The sequence below is a fragment of the Staurois parvus genome, unplaced genomic scaffold, assembly GCF_062004578.1.
Source record: "Staurois parvus isolate SC_StPar_1 unplaced genomic scaffold, SC_StPar_1.0 ptg001192l, whole genome shotgun sequence".
In the NCBI taxonomy this organism is placed as follows: domain Eukaryota; kingdom Metazoa; phylum Chordata; class Amphibia; order Anura; family Ranidae; genus Staurois; species Staurois parvus.
In genome coordinates this window covers 611275-626810 of record NW_028318988.1, presented here as the reverse complement: position 1 = coordinate 626810, position 15536 = coordinate 611275, and the positions used below count along the sequence as shown (strand labels likewise).

At 42.1% G+C, this 15536-nt stretch overlaps 1 protein-coding gene across 1 annotated transcript; it reads left to right on the top strand.

Moving 5' to 3' along the window:
* The first annotated feature begins 3213 nt into the window (after window positions 1-3213).
* On the top strand, window positions 3214-15057 carry LOC149438353 (olfactory receptor 6N1-like). Its single transcript, XM_089659906.1, has 5 exons — window positions 3214-3308; window positions 6454-6477; window positions 7109-7149; window positions 10645-11558; window positions 14914-15057. The coding sequence occupies exons 1-5, from the start codon at window positions 3214-3216 to the stop codon at window positions 15055-15057; spliced, it is 1218 nt and encodes a 405-aa protein (XP_089516032.1).
* The last annotated feature ends 479 nt before the right edge of the window (window positions 15058-15536 follow it).

Here is a 15536-nt window from a genome sequence, read left to right as displayed (position 1 = left end):
ATAAGATTGAAGTCGTGTAACATGTGGCATGAGAAAAGAGTCAACAAACCTACTTGCGTTCTCAGTTAAAGAACCAATACCCAATATGATGGGTCTTCCCGGTGTAGTGTGTATATTCTTATGGATCTTGGGAAAAGAATAGAATGTGGCTACTCTAAGGAATTGAATATTCAAAAAATCGTATGTGTCTTTATCAATTAGGACATCAAGATATGCCTTATTGTTACGGATCCGCCAGGTGGTGCCTCTGGCAGCCCACTTGACAGGATTACCCGAAGCGTGGAGTCTAAGTCCCGGTCTGCATTTTCACCAGGGCCCCTGATGGTGGGAATGGACTTGGAGCAGAACCAGGACCAGGTCACGACCTCCGAGCAATCCCACCAGTGGCAGAGGGAACCTCCGGGGATATGTGTACACCAGAAGAGAGCCAGATGTGAGGAGGCCGCCAGGACCAGGCAGGATAAACAGGCGGTTGTCACCGTGGGGGACGGCGAGGTACAGAATCGGCAGGCAGAGAGTTGTCAGGTCACACGCAGGGTCAGTAATGTAGTCAGTCCGCAGAATGGTCAAACAAGCTGGGGGTCAGGATAGGAGAAGGCAGCGTAGTCAGGGGCAATCCGGGTCAAACTCAGGAGAAGGCAGCATAGTCAAAACAATCCGGGTCAGAGCTGGAGCAGGCAGAGAGGTCAAACAATCCGGGTCAACAATCACAGGGCACAGGAACTCAGGTTACAGATCAGACCTTGCGGCAACCTGTGACAGTGCAGGGCATCTTTAAATATCGCGCCCTGCACTGTCATTGGCCGCCCAGAACATGCCCCTGGCTGTCATTGGCCGCCCAGGACGCGGATTCCTGTCAGCCGCGGCCCGCCGGGACCTGGTGCTTGTATCCCGGCGCGAACCGCCGCTAGTGCGCGTGCGCCGGGGAAGGCGCCGCGGCAGTCCCTGACACTTATTAATGAGGTTTTTGTACTCAGTGCTATATTGGTTAGTTGTACTCGCTGGAATTTCTTTATACCACTGAGTGTTATTAAGGATTTTGAAGCACATCTGTTCATATTGATCTTGTGACATAACAACAATGTTACCCCCCTTATCAGACAGTTTGATAATTAAATTGGTTCTGCTTTTTAATTGATTTAAGGCTTGTGTGCAAATGTGATGTTGGTATCCTTTGTTTTTAAAGTCCTGCGCTTGACCTCACTAATCGTCACAACCAAAAATGCCCACACTCGTGGATTAGTAGTTAGCTCAGGAAATTTTTGAGATTTAGGTTTAAAATGTGTAGGGAGAGTTGGATGGTCAGTGGGTTCAACAGAATTGTCTACATTCTCAGTATTGCTGGTTGGGTCATTCTCATCTAGTAATAACATAAGGTCCCATAAGGTCCTAAAGTCTTGTATTGTCAAATGTTTAATTTGTTCCATAAGTTCTTTTTCTTGTCTGGCTCTGGTTCTATCTGTGTCGAATATATACTTGTAAGTAAATTTTCTCGCAAACAAGTATAGATCCTTAATAGTTTTAAATTTGTCAAATTTAGCTGTGGGGCAAAAACTAAGCCCCATACTCAATACTGCTAATTAATCCTCAGAAAGTTGTTCGGTAGTCAGGTTAACAATGTTTAGTGTGTTGTCATGGGCATATTGTGAAGTGAGATTAGTCTTGGTGGTGGTGCTGTTTATACTACATACGCGTCGAGTGTTCCCTACCTGCAAGTGTACAATCCAAACGCACATGTTCCTGTGTTAAAAATGGCTGTGTGTATAAGTGAGGAGTGTACCCTGTCTGTCTCCTAGAGCTGACTGGCTGGGTAATAAAAAATTGTTTGTGTTCAGAAGCATCAAAGTCTGTGATTGAGATGACTGCCTTGGCAACGTGTTTCTTAATGAAGGTGCTTGTTGGTGATCTTGTGAAGTGGTGACAGGTGTATGCATAATATGAAGGGCCTGTGCTGCTACAGAGCCCATATTGGGTATACTATTGAAGTGACTATTCCCAAAGTCTGTTGGGTTATGTGTACTTTGTGACAGTGATCCCTTATCTGAAATGAATGTGGGAAATGTATTTGTACGTATTTTGGGGACATTAAGGTTGTGAGTATATCCACCACCAAAATAATGTTGCTTATGTGGTCCCATCAGTGTGTTAGAAGGGGGCGCAGATGTGTTGGGCCTTTGAGACTATAGGAGAGAAGAAGAAACAGATGAATCAGATTTGGTCTCGTCATCTTGTATATAATAGCTACTGGTTGCTAGAGCTGATTTTCTTTTATAATTACCCCTTCTCCCACTAAAGAGGGTGACCCATTTGTAAGCAAACCCCTCTGCAAAGTCAACTCTATCTTTGGAAATGTTATCTTGTTTCTAAATTATGATATCCTTATTGATCTTAGTTAGATAGTCGTTCAAATCCTGCCATTTATTATTATACAGGGGGTTATTTTTCACTGTTTCGTATTGTGAATGTAATGATATTGATTCCTGATCTGCCATGTTTAATTCTGTTTTATAGTAAGTATTCAATATATTTATAAGCTCTATGCTACATTTAGTAAGCACTTGTTCCCATGAAGACTGGGATATGTTTTTGATACTGGGATAGAGTTGGACCCTTAGACCCAGCGGACTGATGTTTTCATGGATATAAAGATGGGGAGACTTGTGTTGCTGCATTGAGGAGTCCTTTATCATACAATACACACTGTCTACCTTTCATGTAAGTGCCTGATAGGCGGTACACATGTTGTATTTGTATTCACTGTTTAATTTTACAATGATTACTGTCAAGTTTGTTCATCTCTTAGATGCGTTGCTTGTCCCTGAAGAAGCAACTTCAGCCGCAAAACATGTTAGACTTCATCTACACAGCTTGAAAATTCCCTTCCTTTTGAAGGATGTGGATTGTGTCTACCATCTTTACTGAACCTCACAATAAGAAAGCCTACAATTTCTCTAATAGATGGGGGGAAACATGCTATGATTCAATGTGTAATGCAATTTTAAATACACAAAATATATTTTAGATATGATATGTTAATAAAGTAATAATTGCTTTTATTTTCTGTGTACTGAGTTTATGTGCCTAAAAAGTCCATTAGCAATTTCTGATATATTTATCCTCCAGTTGGAACGTGGCACTATGGCATTTCCTTGGTTGTGACCTCTTACCACCCCATGGTTGCTTAACCTCTTTCATTTGTCTTTTTTAGACACCATGGATGAAAATAGCACACAGGTTTGCACTACAGCTGGAGAACCTGCTGCCTGTTCAGAGAGCCTGAACAGGCATTTAGCATCTTCAAATAAAAAGTGAGTTTCTCTTACTGATGATGGAAATAGCATATAGGTTTGCACAACAGCTAGAAAGCCTCTTTGGACAGGTCACAATTTTTACGCAATTGAGAAAGCATTTAGCATCCATAAAAATTAATGTTTTTTTTTACCTTGACAATGGAAATATTACATGGTTTTACACCACAGCTATAGAGCCAAGTTGGACAGGCTGTGATTTCTGAGAAACTGAGTTTATGTGCCTAAAAAGTCCTTTTTGATATTTGTATTGTCTAAAAAAGACACATTTTTTTTATTTTATGGATGCTAAATGCCTTCTCAATTGCTTAGAAATTGTGACTTGTCCAAACAGGCTTTTTAGCTGTGGTGCAAACCTGTATGCTGCTTCCACCATTAGTGTCACAAAAATCTTTTCATATGTTACATGTCAACTCAGTTGCTTAGAAATTGCAACCTCTTCAAAGAGGCTTTTGTTTTCATCATTAGTGTCCAAAAAAATACATGTTTTTTTTGTTATGGAATCTACATGCCTTCAAGAAATTGTGGCCATTCCAAACAGGCTTTCTAGATGTGGTGCAACCAGGGGCAGACTGACAACCCATGGGCCCCCGGGCAATAGGGGATCATGGGGCCCCTGTGTCCTTGCCCAAACTCAGAAAAGCCTATGAAAAAGGTACCAGGGACATCTCATGGGGCCCCCTACAGTGCCCGAGTTTCCAAATGGTCAGTCCTCCCCTGGGTGCAACTGTATATTCCCATTATCAGTGTCCAAAGAAAGACAATTTTCTTTTATGGATACTAAGGGGGTTGCTTACTAAAACTGGAGACTGCACAATCTGGTGATGCTCCGCATAGAAATCAATTAGGTTCCATCTTTTTATTCCATTCCATAGGTGTTACTGCCAAAGCTTAATTGAACAAGCTGAAGCTAGAAACTAATTGGCTACCAATGAACTTTTGCACGATATTCTAATTTTTCGAGTTTCACCTGTACATTGATGCCTTGGGCCACAATCGAACTGCTTACATGTTCTCCAGCTACCGTGTGAAAACTTTAGCTATTACCTCTGAAACCATGACATTGTGCTTTTTTTCTTGTTCGTCATAACCAGGTTGACATTTTGTTCAACTTTGTACCTGTGTTTTGAGAATGTTAATCTACGCTGTAACTGTTCTAGAATCTGCCTGTTATAATTACCGTATTTTTCGGTCCATAAGATGCACCTAGGTTTTTGAGGACAAAAACAAGAAAAAAAATATTCTGAACAAATGGACTGCAGACATCGTACAGGAAATGACCAGAGACTGCAGACAGTACAGGAGATGACCAGAGACTGCGGACATAGTACAGAAGATGACCAGAGTCTGTGGACATAGTACAGGAGATGACCAGAGTCTGCGGACATAGTACAGGAGATGACCAGAGCCTGCGGACATAGTACAGGAGATGACCAGAGCCTGCGGACATACTACAGGAGATGACCAGAGACTGCGGACATAGTACAGGAGATGACCAGAGACTGCAGACATACTACAGGAGATGACCAGAGACTGCAGACATACTACAGGAGATGACCAGAGACTGCAGACATACTACAGGAGATGACCAGAGACTGCGGACATACTACAGAGATGAACAGAGACTGCGGACACAGTACAGGAGATGAACAGAGACTGCAGACCTTTAGGGAGGGGAAGGAGGGGGAGCGGGTACCCGAATTTGACAGGGACTCGCTCCCACTTCTGCGGAGTTGTCCTCCCTCCCTGTCTTCTGAGACACGTGACAGGTTCCAGAAGACTGCCGGGCCATTCGCAAAGCGCAGCGCTTCTCGTGCATGCGCAGTGGGCACCCGGCTGCAAAGCCGCAAGCTGTCACAGCCGGGTGCCCACACTAAAGATGGGAGAGAAGATGGTGAGGACACCGATGAACTGACGAACAGGTAGGACCGAGGAGCAGGTTCTGCTGCACAGAAGAGCTAAGCGGCCAACCTGGTATTCTAACACGGCTGAGGCGGGAACACCGGGCCGGACGCTCCCTATTCACTCCTTAAGACGCCCAGACATTTCCCCCCATTTTTTGGGGGGGGAAAAGTGCGTCTTATGGAGTGAAAAATACGGTAGTTACAAATTTTTTCCCTATTTTAAACAACTATGAGCATTAAAAAAAATAGCTCAGAGTTGGACTATTTATTTGACTTCACTTTATTTAACATCAAATTTATATTCAAGTAATTGCCATAAATTACATTTATATGCAGTGGTGATGCAATAATTTAGGTATGTACAGTACAGACCTCATATATGACATTGCGTAATGATATAGTCATATACTGAGCTTTTTTCAGCTGGAACTTGGTGAAACTTAGTTCTACCACCTCTGGCTCAGGTCCTCTGCTCCTTGTTTACCACTATCACTTGTAAACCCAAAAGTCCAGCTTCTATGTTTACGAGTGACAACATGTCTCCCGACATCTGCCATAAATATGATCTTCTGAGCGGCTCCAACTCCCCCCATTTAATGGTTGCTTTGCATGTGAGAGAGGTGGAGCCACCTACAGTGTTCGGGTAGGTACTGGAGCCAGCTGGGTGCTTCAGCTTAATACAGCAGCAGGTAGGACTTGTAGATGGTAGAACTTTTAAAGAAGGGGGGAAAAGATGGAAGCAGTTGAGTGAGGGTTGCATGTAGATGTCAGAAATAAAGAGGGGTGAAAGTGAGATGTGGATGGGGGATGCATAAGTAAGCAGCTGTGGAAGAAATAACTCTGTATGCAGAGCACCCCTGAACTCTGCACTCTGTGTTTAGCACACCCATGAACTTTGCACTCTGTATGCTGTGCACCCCTTTATGTAGCCCCCCCCCCCCTAAGTCTGCACTCTTTATGTAATACACTCCTGATAATTAGTATTCCTTTAAGACCCTCCCACTGTTAGTGAAATTTGACCACACCCACTATTTGATGTGGTTTGAAGGGTATGTGTGTGTGAGGGGTGCATTGGGAGGCCGTGATGATTCCCCACACCTATTTTCTGAGAAAAAAAAGCCATGCTCATACATAACATTGCTTCACAGGCTTTAAATACACTTTTGTGGGGTTCAATTTTAGGCCATGTAGTATTTAAAAAGTTATTAAATTATGTATAATTTGTGCTTTTCTATCATTAGAATTCAAAAGGTGGAGGTGGATAGGTATGTACCCCATGCTCTTTATAAACAGCACCAAATAAAGCACTGCCAGGCAACCACCAAGCTTGTCCTCTGGTGTCTCCATTCACAGTCACTGTGCACTCTGTGTCACTGTGTACCCTCTGATCAACTGTGATTAGTCATAGAGATATGGGTTCTGTTGCCAGGTTCCTTGCCATACCATCACTCCTGCTCTCTCCCCATCAAGCTGGGCTCTGTCCATGATCTGTTCCTACACTGCAAATGCACTGAATGGTTCAGAAAGCACTGTTTAAGCACTATCAAGATGGCTGCCAATATCTCATGGGATTTTGTATTCAATTTGCATTCAATTCAAAGACACCAGCCTCTCCAAGATGTCTGCCTGGAGCCCATGACAGGGGAAAACTGTGGGCCTTTATCTTTCAGCCTGAGAAGTGACACAGTGTCTTCTTCAGGGTTGGCAGACATACTGCAGCATCGACTGCCTACACTTTCCCTCTTTTAAGAGTTGCAGTCCTCGGCATATCAAATAACCACAACATGATATAAAAACAACTACAGTGATATAAATGTGTGTACAGAATGAAAATAGTGTTTTACAAAACATAGTCAGAATATATGACTGTCATGAGTCCTCTAATGGCCCTTGCAGGCAGATGGGCTTCATTACCCACTCAAGGAACATCATCGACAGTAGGATCAGATCTGTAGTTCCTGAAGAAGAGGAAGGCTGCACATGCTGAGCCTCCGGACCTGCAGATTGAGTCTCTAGGTACCATTTTAAAGGAGCCTCCAGAATTTAGGGCAAACCTTTTATTTCTGGATCCACAAGAGCCATGGAAGATGGCAGGAGTCAGTGTACAAGGATGCAGTAGATTGTGATGTGTCTGTTTATGCAGCTGAGCCTGTTTATTAGGCACTTCATCATACACATGATGGTCAAAAAAGGCTGTTTTTCAATGTGGCATAGTTGGGGCTCCAATTTGGGCTCCAGCTAATTGTCCAGATTATGTTTAGGGTCATGCTGTAGGACCCCATCCTTAGGACATAATGGCAAAAAGTCAATTACACTCTCTACTGCTAGATTTTGGTGTAGTACCACCACCAACTGTTAGCTCTGTTAGGCAGTGCTAATTGTTTCTGAATCCATTAATCTGGAGTTCATTTTTGACACCCATTCAGGCACATCTAAAAGCAAATTAATCAATAGCCAGCTACTTTGTCTGAACTTTAGGAAGAAAGGTGTATACCTTGACAATTTGTGGACTGTCTGGTTGAAGGCTCAAACCACAACACCTATGTTTTGTCGCCAACAATCTCTTCAGAATCAATGTTCTTGTGCCAGGGTTCTAATCATTCCTAATAACGTCCAGTTGAAATGCTTGCATACTCTATTTCCTGATAGGTGATATGGGTTGGTATGCGATTTATGGATACCACTCTGCTGCCATAGTTCAGAAAACAACTCGTGACTCATAGTTAGGGCGGAACAATTGCCACAGAATAAGTAAGCCAGAGTTATTAACAATAAGTTGGATTTTGGCTGCTTAACAGGAAATTTCATACCTGAGAAATGTTGGGATCATTTTGCAATTCATTCCATTCTGCTAGGGTAAACATAGGGTATGTCAATGGATTATTGTTGGCGTAAATGTCTACCCTATCTCCCAAGAAGTATTTTACAAACAGGTATTTCCAGCCATACTAGCGCCAGCAGTTTCAGCTTGAAGAAGCTACATTTTATGTGGGTTACTCTCAGTCAACCATAAACATTGATTGGAATAGGCAATAACCTAAGTCCTTGGAAACTTCCACTAATATATACAAAGCAGAGTCTGGTGTAGTAGGCTTATGCCAGAAGCGGTGTGCAAGTTAGTCATTCCTTAAGAGCCTCAAAGGTTTGAAGGAGGTAAAGTTATGTGAGTTATACTCAGCCAGCTATAAGCATCAACTGGTGTAAGCAATGATACATTCAGCTCTTTCCTGCTCTTGGGCAAGAACAGCCCTAAGTTCTTGGACACTGCCATCAATATATATGTGAAAGGGTTTGTAGTGGTCAGCATACACCAGAAGTAGTGATAGCCTTAAAGACTTCTGCCTAGCCTGACTGCCAGCTAGACTGAATGGAAGGAGATGTTTAGCTTTCCGAGTGGGTAGGGGTGGTCACACAACAACGGTGTAAGGCAGTGGTTCTCAACCTTCCTAATGCCGAGACCCTTTAATACAGTTCCTCATGTTGTGGTGACCCCCAACCATAAAATTATTTACCCAGTAATTAGAATTCATGAAGTGTTTTACCTCCAATATTACTGCTTTCAGCACAGCAGCTGCTTTCTACACAGTAGCTGCTCTTTACACATCGGAAATATGTGTTTTCTGATGGTCTTAGGGGACCCCTGTGAAAGGGTCAGTCGACCCCCAAAGGGGTCGCGACCCACAGGTTGAGAACCACTGGTGTAAGGGATGGCACAATTTTGGCAAAATCAAAGATGAAACACTGGTAATACACCTTGAGTCCCACAAAGGATTACAGTTCAGTTACTGTTTTTGGAATCAGCAATCCTCTACCACCTGGGTTTTGGTGAAATTAAAAGATGCCCCTCTGGCTTCTATGACAATGTCCAGTACGGTATCCATTTCTGCATCAAATGGTACTTATTGGCCTTCAGCTTGAGTCCATATTTAGTGAACCTTCTGAAAACCAAGATGTTTGAGATAGTCTTCAAAAGTCTTGGACAGATTAGGACAGTTTTAAAGTTAAGGTCCCCATTCCATTGCTATCCACCCAGTCCCACACCAACATCTTCCTTTTTATGTGCTCAAGAGCTGGCTGTCTCTTCATGGTTGTTGCAGCTGGCGAGGCATATTCTGTAGATGAACTTGAAACCTCCTGGGATGCATGATGTGAAAATCTTAGGAGGCTGCAGAGAGCTGGGGGTATGTCATTCATGCCTATGTGAGAATACCAGAAAGATGGAGATAGGAATCTCAAGCAATCAGATAAACAAAAATTAGTATTCCCATTCACTCCACTGCCTCCCACCCCACAATGCTTGGGTGCAGTGCACAGATGTGCATTGGAGGTATGTTGCCGTAGTACATTTATTTATTTCAGGTACTTATATAACACTGTCAATTTACACAGCACTTTACATATATATATTGTACATTCACATCAGTCCCTAATCCTCAAGGGGTGTACAATCTAAGGTCCCTAACTCACATTCATACATACACATAATAGGGCCAATTTAGACATCATCCAATTAACCTACCAGCATGTCTTTGGAGTGTGGGAGGAAACTGGAGCACCCGGAGGAAACCCACACAGGGACAACATGCAAACTCCATGCAGGAGGCGCCATGGTTGGGAATCTAACCCATGGCCCATTTATTGCAAGGCAGACATGCTAACCACTAAGCCACTGTGCCGCCCTACATTGAGATGATATTGAAAATATATGGCACCACAATGTACCAACACATGCAAGTGCTTTGCTATGTGGTGTGGTAACGTGCACAATACTCCTCAAGGGGTAAATGTGAATCGGCCCTTAAAGTTTAAATTGAGGTATGTGTGGCAACTTAGAAAGGTCACCCAGGCATATCTGGTCAACCAATAAAAATACTCTCTTAATCTATGTCCACACTTTATAGAATGCAGCACATTAACCATGATATGTTTTTGGGCAATGATTCACCCATGAATGGACCACTCTGAGAAGAAGCAGTAAGTCACAAACAGGCACAGCTCAACCGTGCATGCAGCTTTCATGCCACAATGCTTCAACAGCCACAAAATGATTCTCTGAACTTTCAAAATCAGCTTATTTTTGGTCTCTGTACTGTAACAGATTCCTCCTTTCTCAATACAAAATGACACATAGGGGTTAATTTACTAAAACTGGAGATTGCAAAATCTGGTGCAGCTGTGCATGGTAGCCCATATGCTTTTATCTTCAGCTTGTTCAATTAGGCTTTGACAAGAAAAAGAAAACCTGGAAGCTGATTGGTTTTTATGCAGAGCACCACCATATATTGAACTCTCTAGTTTTAGTAAGTCAAACCCATAAGATTCATGTGCTATGAAATTAATTACCTGTTTTAAACGAAACAATAAAAAAAGTTAATGTGTTCATGTTCTTCCTGTTCATGTGTAGGTAAATACAGTATTTCATCGTAATGTAGATTCCACTAATGTATCCACAAAATTAGTGATGGAGTTTATTATCTTTGGCTTTCCGAGTCTTCAAAGTTTCAGTACTATCCTTTTCTGTGTATTTCTCTTTATCTACCTTTTCACTGTCACTGGAAATTGCACCATATTTCTCCTCATTATTCTGGATCAAAAACTTCACACTCCAATGTATTTCTTTGTCAGCAATCTCTCATTCTTGGACATGAGTTCCACCACAGTGACCATCCCCAAGATGCTTAGCAAATTCTCAATGCACAATGATGTGATCTCTTTTCTGGGCTGCTTCCTTCAGATGTATTTCTTTGTTGTTTGTCAAGCATCTGCGTGTTTTCTCCTGACTGTTATGGCCTATGATCGCTATGTGGCCATTTGTTCTCCCCTCCATTACCATAACATCATGGTCAGACAGCTGTATATTAGCCTAGCTTTGACATCATGGATATTAGGCTTTGCAAGTCCAATTGCAATGATCATACTGGCTATTAGGTTACCTTTTTGTGGTCCAAATATCATTCACCATTACTATTGTGACCACCCACCATTGCTTCAGTTAGCTTGTGCTGACACCTCGCTCAATGTGGTAGTAGGTTCCTCACTTAGTGCCGTTATACTTTTGTTATGCTTCTCCTTAATTGTGATGTCCTATGTTCAGATTATCAGGTCTGTGCTCAACATAGCATCATCCAAAGGACGTAGGAAAACGTTTTCCACCTGTGCCTCTCATTTTGTGGTGGTGAACATGTTCTACTTACCTTTGATTTTCATGTATGTTCGGCCAACTGCTTCTTACTCAGCTGATATAGACTCTCTGGTGGCTATGTTCTACACGGTATTGACACCTATGCTAAACCCCATTGTATATAGCTTACGGAATAAAGATATTAAGGATGCTTTTAGAAAAAAAGTATGTTGTATTGTACCTAATGTGTGTAAATAAATTAAAATCAAAACAATTGAAGTATATGTTTCCTAACTTACCCCTAAGATCTTTACGATCTTGTGTGTTCATATTAAAGTTCTCCATGCCTTTGACACATTTGGCTTAAAGAAAATGGAAAATAAATGATGAGTATAATGTTTACAGAATATATAACTATTCAATTTAAAAATACTTGATTCCCATTTCCGTTTAGAAGAAAAAGGCAACACTATAATATAAACACTGCCGCTGATTGATTGGGTTCTTCTGCTCCTGGAGACAATGATACGCTTGAGTAGTGCCTGAGCTCAGCAACACACCTTTGGACTGTTATCAGTTTTATTGGACAAGCCTGCCTGGCAGACACAGTTTATACAATTTCAAAGAATAGTCACTATAGCAATAGTAACCAGAATGCTAAACCAAAACACAGCAGAGAGTACTGGTTGGTCTGATGCTTTTAAGGGTTAAAGCACAGAGATATGCAATATTCAAGCAGAATCTTACATTTGGTGAGATAATTCTAAACAGTAATAAAGAGAAGACTAAACAGTGTTTAGTCCCTCCCTATTCCACTGGCCAGTTGATTCTACATATAGTTGGCTGGCATTGGGACCCTGAATCCACATGTTGAGTGCTCAACTAAAGTTCAAAAGGTTTGGAGGCCACAAGACCACTCATCACTCCTGATGATAGGCGTGCCCTCCAGAGATTTTGCAAGAGGTATGGGGATCCCCCTTCTCAAGCCGATGATGAATTGGGTCATGTTCCTCTCTCCCTCTGCAGTCCTCAACACTGGAACAGCAGTTGCTATTGTTTAATTTGGAAGCGTTGTTCTTCCGCACAGGAAGCTCAGATTCTCATCCATGGCTTGCTGGGCTTGCTGGGCTTGCTGGCAGATGTAGTCATTCTCCCCATGCAGTTGACTGTAACTTATAGTATATCAGTCCCTCATGTGGACACATAGCACAACATATACAGACAGATCTGATTGTCCAAGTTCAATGTCTTCAACATTGCCGTACAGGCCCTGTATAAATGATAACCTTTACAGACATGGCAAGAATTAAAGTTACATGACAATAACCAATGTGTTTGAATAGGAGGGATAAAAACAACAAACCACATCAATGCTCAAATTGCCATGGAGTAGGTTGACTCCTTACAACATGATAACTTTTAGTGTCATATGGAATTGTTTTACTGTACAGAGTGACCCCAACATAAGAGATGTACATAGCCTATTGCTTGGAAGCTTTAGAAGTGAATAGGAATACCATCAATGAAAGTTATTATACTGGTATTATACCGTATACATGACTCTTTTATTTTTATTTTTTTTATTTTATATTTATTTTTATTTTTTCTATGTGCTGTATTAGGTGAAGGAATAAGTATACCTGCTCAATTTTGACATATGAATAAGATATAGGGCAAGGGGCAGTTGTGGTTTTAGGGTTGTAGGGTTGTAGGGTTTACACACCAAAAGAAGGAAAAATATTTATATTTGGACAATACCTTCCTCCTCATCCCTGCTGGGCACTATTGTCCCCCCATCTCCCAGTGGGTACTATTGTTTCCTTTGCTAAGCCCCATTGTTTCCCCCACCCTTCACTGGGTGCTATTGTTCCCCTCCACCCCCCAATTGCACACTTCCCCCTCCACTGGTCACTATTGTTTCCCTTACACCACCACTGGGCACTATTGTTCCCCCACCTCCCACTGGGCACTATTGTTCACCTCACTAAGCACTAGTGCTCTCCCCAACCCTCTGCTATGAAAGGTTACTTCAAATGTACAGGAGTGGTATCCAGAAGATTAATTAACAATCTTCTTAAACATTTTAGTATTACAGTAATGTGAATTGGAGGACAAAGGTTTAATGCATATGACCTGCTAAGCAGGGATTCAATCGATGCTGTGTGTAAAAAAAACTCAAGTCTGCAAGTCTCTCATGCCCCCAAGTTTTTATCCAGAAGAAGGCAAAAATCCCAAGGCAACTGCTGTTAAATTTGTGTAGCACTTACCCTTGAATGGGCCCCTGTTTTATTGGGTCGCTTATTCCCAGCGATCACAACTCTCCAAACAGCACCATGCCCTCTGACACCCCAGGGCTAAAGGGTGGAAATTTATTGCAACACTGCACAAACATGTCAGCAATTAAAGAATGGAAAATAGTAATAAACACCTCATCAACAATGTGAAAAGGCTACAAAATAATATACACCCAGAAGTAAACAAATAGACCAGTGACAAGATCCTTATCCCTATTCTATAAGAGGTCCTGTCTAAGGGTAAATGCTAGGACGATGGTCCAGCAATCATTAGAAAAATGTATACTACTTGCTAGCAAATTGAGGCCCAAATCCTGCTTTGGAGCACTCAAAATTAAGTCACTCCAAACCCAAGTGTAAGTGTCTGGTGCCTCCACCATAAACAAAACTGTTCCTTTAAGTAGGGTGTGGTGGGGTATGGCCATCAATCTCTCACCAACTCCTGGGGTGATGACCTGTCTCCTCCCACTCCCCATGCGGGGGTTAATGATGTCAGCTGCAGTGAGTCCTCTCTACGATTAAAGTCATAATTGCTCCCAGCAAGCTCTGTCCTTCCCAGAATCCACAGGAGCTCAGTTTCCTCTTTTTCTGTTTCCCCCGAGTGAGGGGAAGGGTTTTCCTCCCGCTCTTTCTGCATGCAATCCTGAAAATGGTCAGTGCTCTGCTGCCCTCTTTTCTCCTCTTCTCACTGGCAGCCCAGGAAAGGGAGAATAGCTGCAATGCTGGTTATGTGTGAATTGCGGCATTATGTTTGACACTGCAGTGACAACCTGGTCTTATGCAGCTGTAGTCCAGGGAGTGCCTTGGACTGGGGCTACACACTCCCCCCATCAAAAGTCTTTGGTCCCCAAAAAAGCACCAGGGAAACCATTAAATACACAAATGGGAGCTTGATATACAATTAAACATAGCCAAGGAAACCATTAAATACACAAATGGGAGCTTGATATACAATTAAACATAGCCAAGGAAACCATTAAATACACAAATGGGAGCTCAATATACAGTATAAGTAAACAATGCTCTAACATTCTATTAACAGGTCTATTGGAAAATGAATGTATCTGCCAATTTTCTATCAGACATTTCAGCCAATGCAACCTCTCTCAAGGTGTCAGGAAATGGGCCAGAGTTGTTATCCATCAAAGCCATAGTGAAAAATACTTGCTATTATTGGGACTGTCAGACTGTGGACACAATCTCATCTAGACTTTGCCCTAGAGAGTCATAGGTAATTTATTTTGGTGGATGTATTGATCTTTTGGCTCTTTCTTCCTTTGGCTCAGATGATCCTTCTCTTGAGGACTCTTCATCAGGTTCAGAGGGTAGCTGAGGGGCTTCAGTTTCTTCTTCAACTGGCAAAACAGAAAGCACCTCCTGTCTTTCTGTTTCATGGGTCTGAAGTTCAAATTCAGGGGCTTTGGACCTAAAGGTCCACAGATTAGTCTCAGTAGCTGAGGTATATGGAGTGGCATCTGGATGGCCACAACCAATCCATGCAGATGTCTCCTTTTTCACTGCCTTCCTCCTCCTCCATGACTGGTGGTAAAGATTATGATTGTGTTACTGGTCTCTGCCTTAAAGAGGACACTTGGATGAATAAGCCTGTGGAGGCATTCAAACAGCTTATCTCAGAGGTGGAAGATGATTATGGGGACTGACCTTCAGTGGTATTCTCTGGCAGAAACAATTACCACTTGTCTTCAGGATTGTCCGAGGGGTGTTTGCTTTGTGTAGATTAAGGCTCTTTGCAAAAAAACAAGGAAGTATAAAAACCTCTGTAGTGTATATGAATTTGCTTTACTAAACAAAAATGCTATACTCACAAAATATGCATACAGTATACACATGCTTTCTATCCTTCCTAACAAATGCACATGGACTATATATGAAAAATGGATACATTAAA

Excerpts from the sequence above, each read along its gene's own strand:
- LOC149438353 (XM_089659906.1), top strand. The coding sequence starts at position 3,214 with ATGGATGAAAATAGCACACAGGTTTGCACTACAGCTGGAGAACCTGCT. Across the intron at positions 3,309-6,453 it reads TTAGCATCTTCAAATAAAAA|AATTCAAAAGGTGGAGGTGG; the intron begins GTGAGTTTCTCT and ends TTCTATCATTAG. Across the intron at positions 6,478-7,108 it reads CAAAAGGTGGAGGTGGATAG|GCAGATGGGCTTCATTACCC; the intron begins GTATGTACCCCA and ends TGGCCCTTGCAG.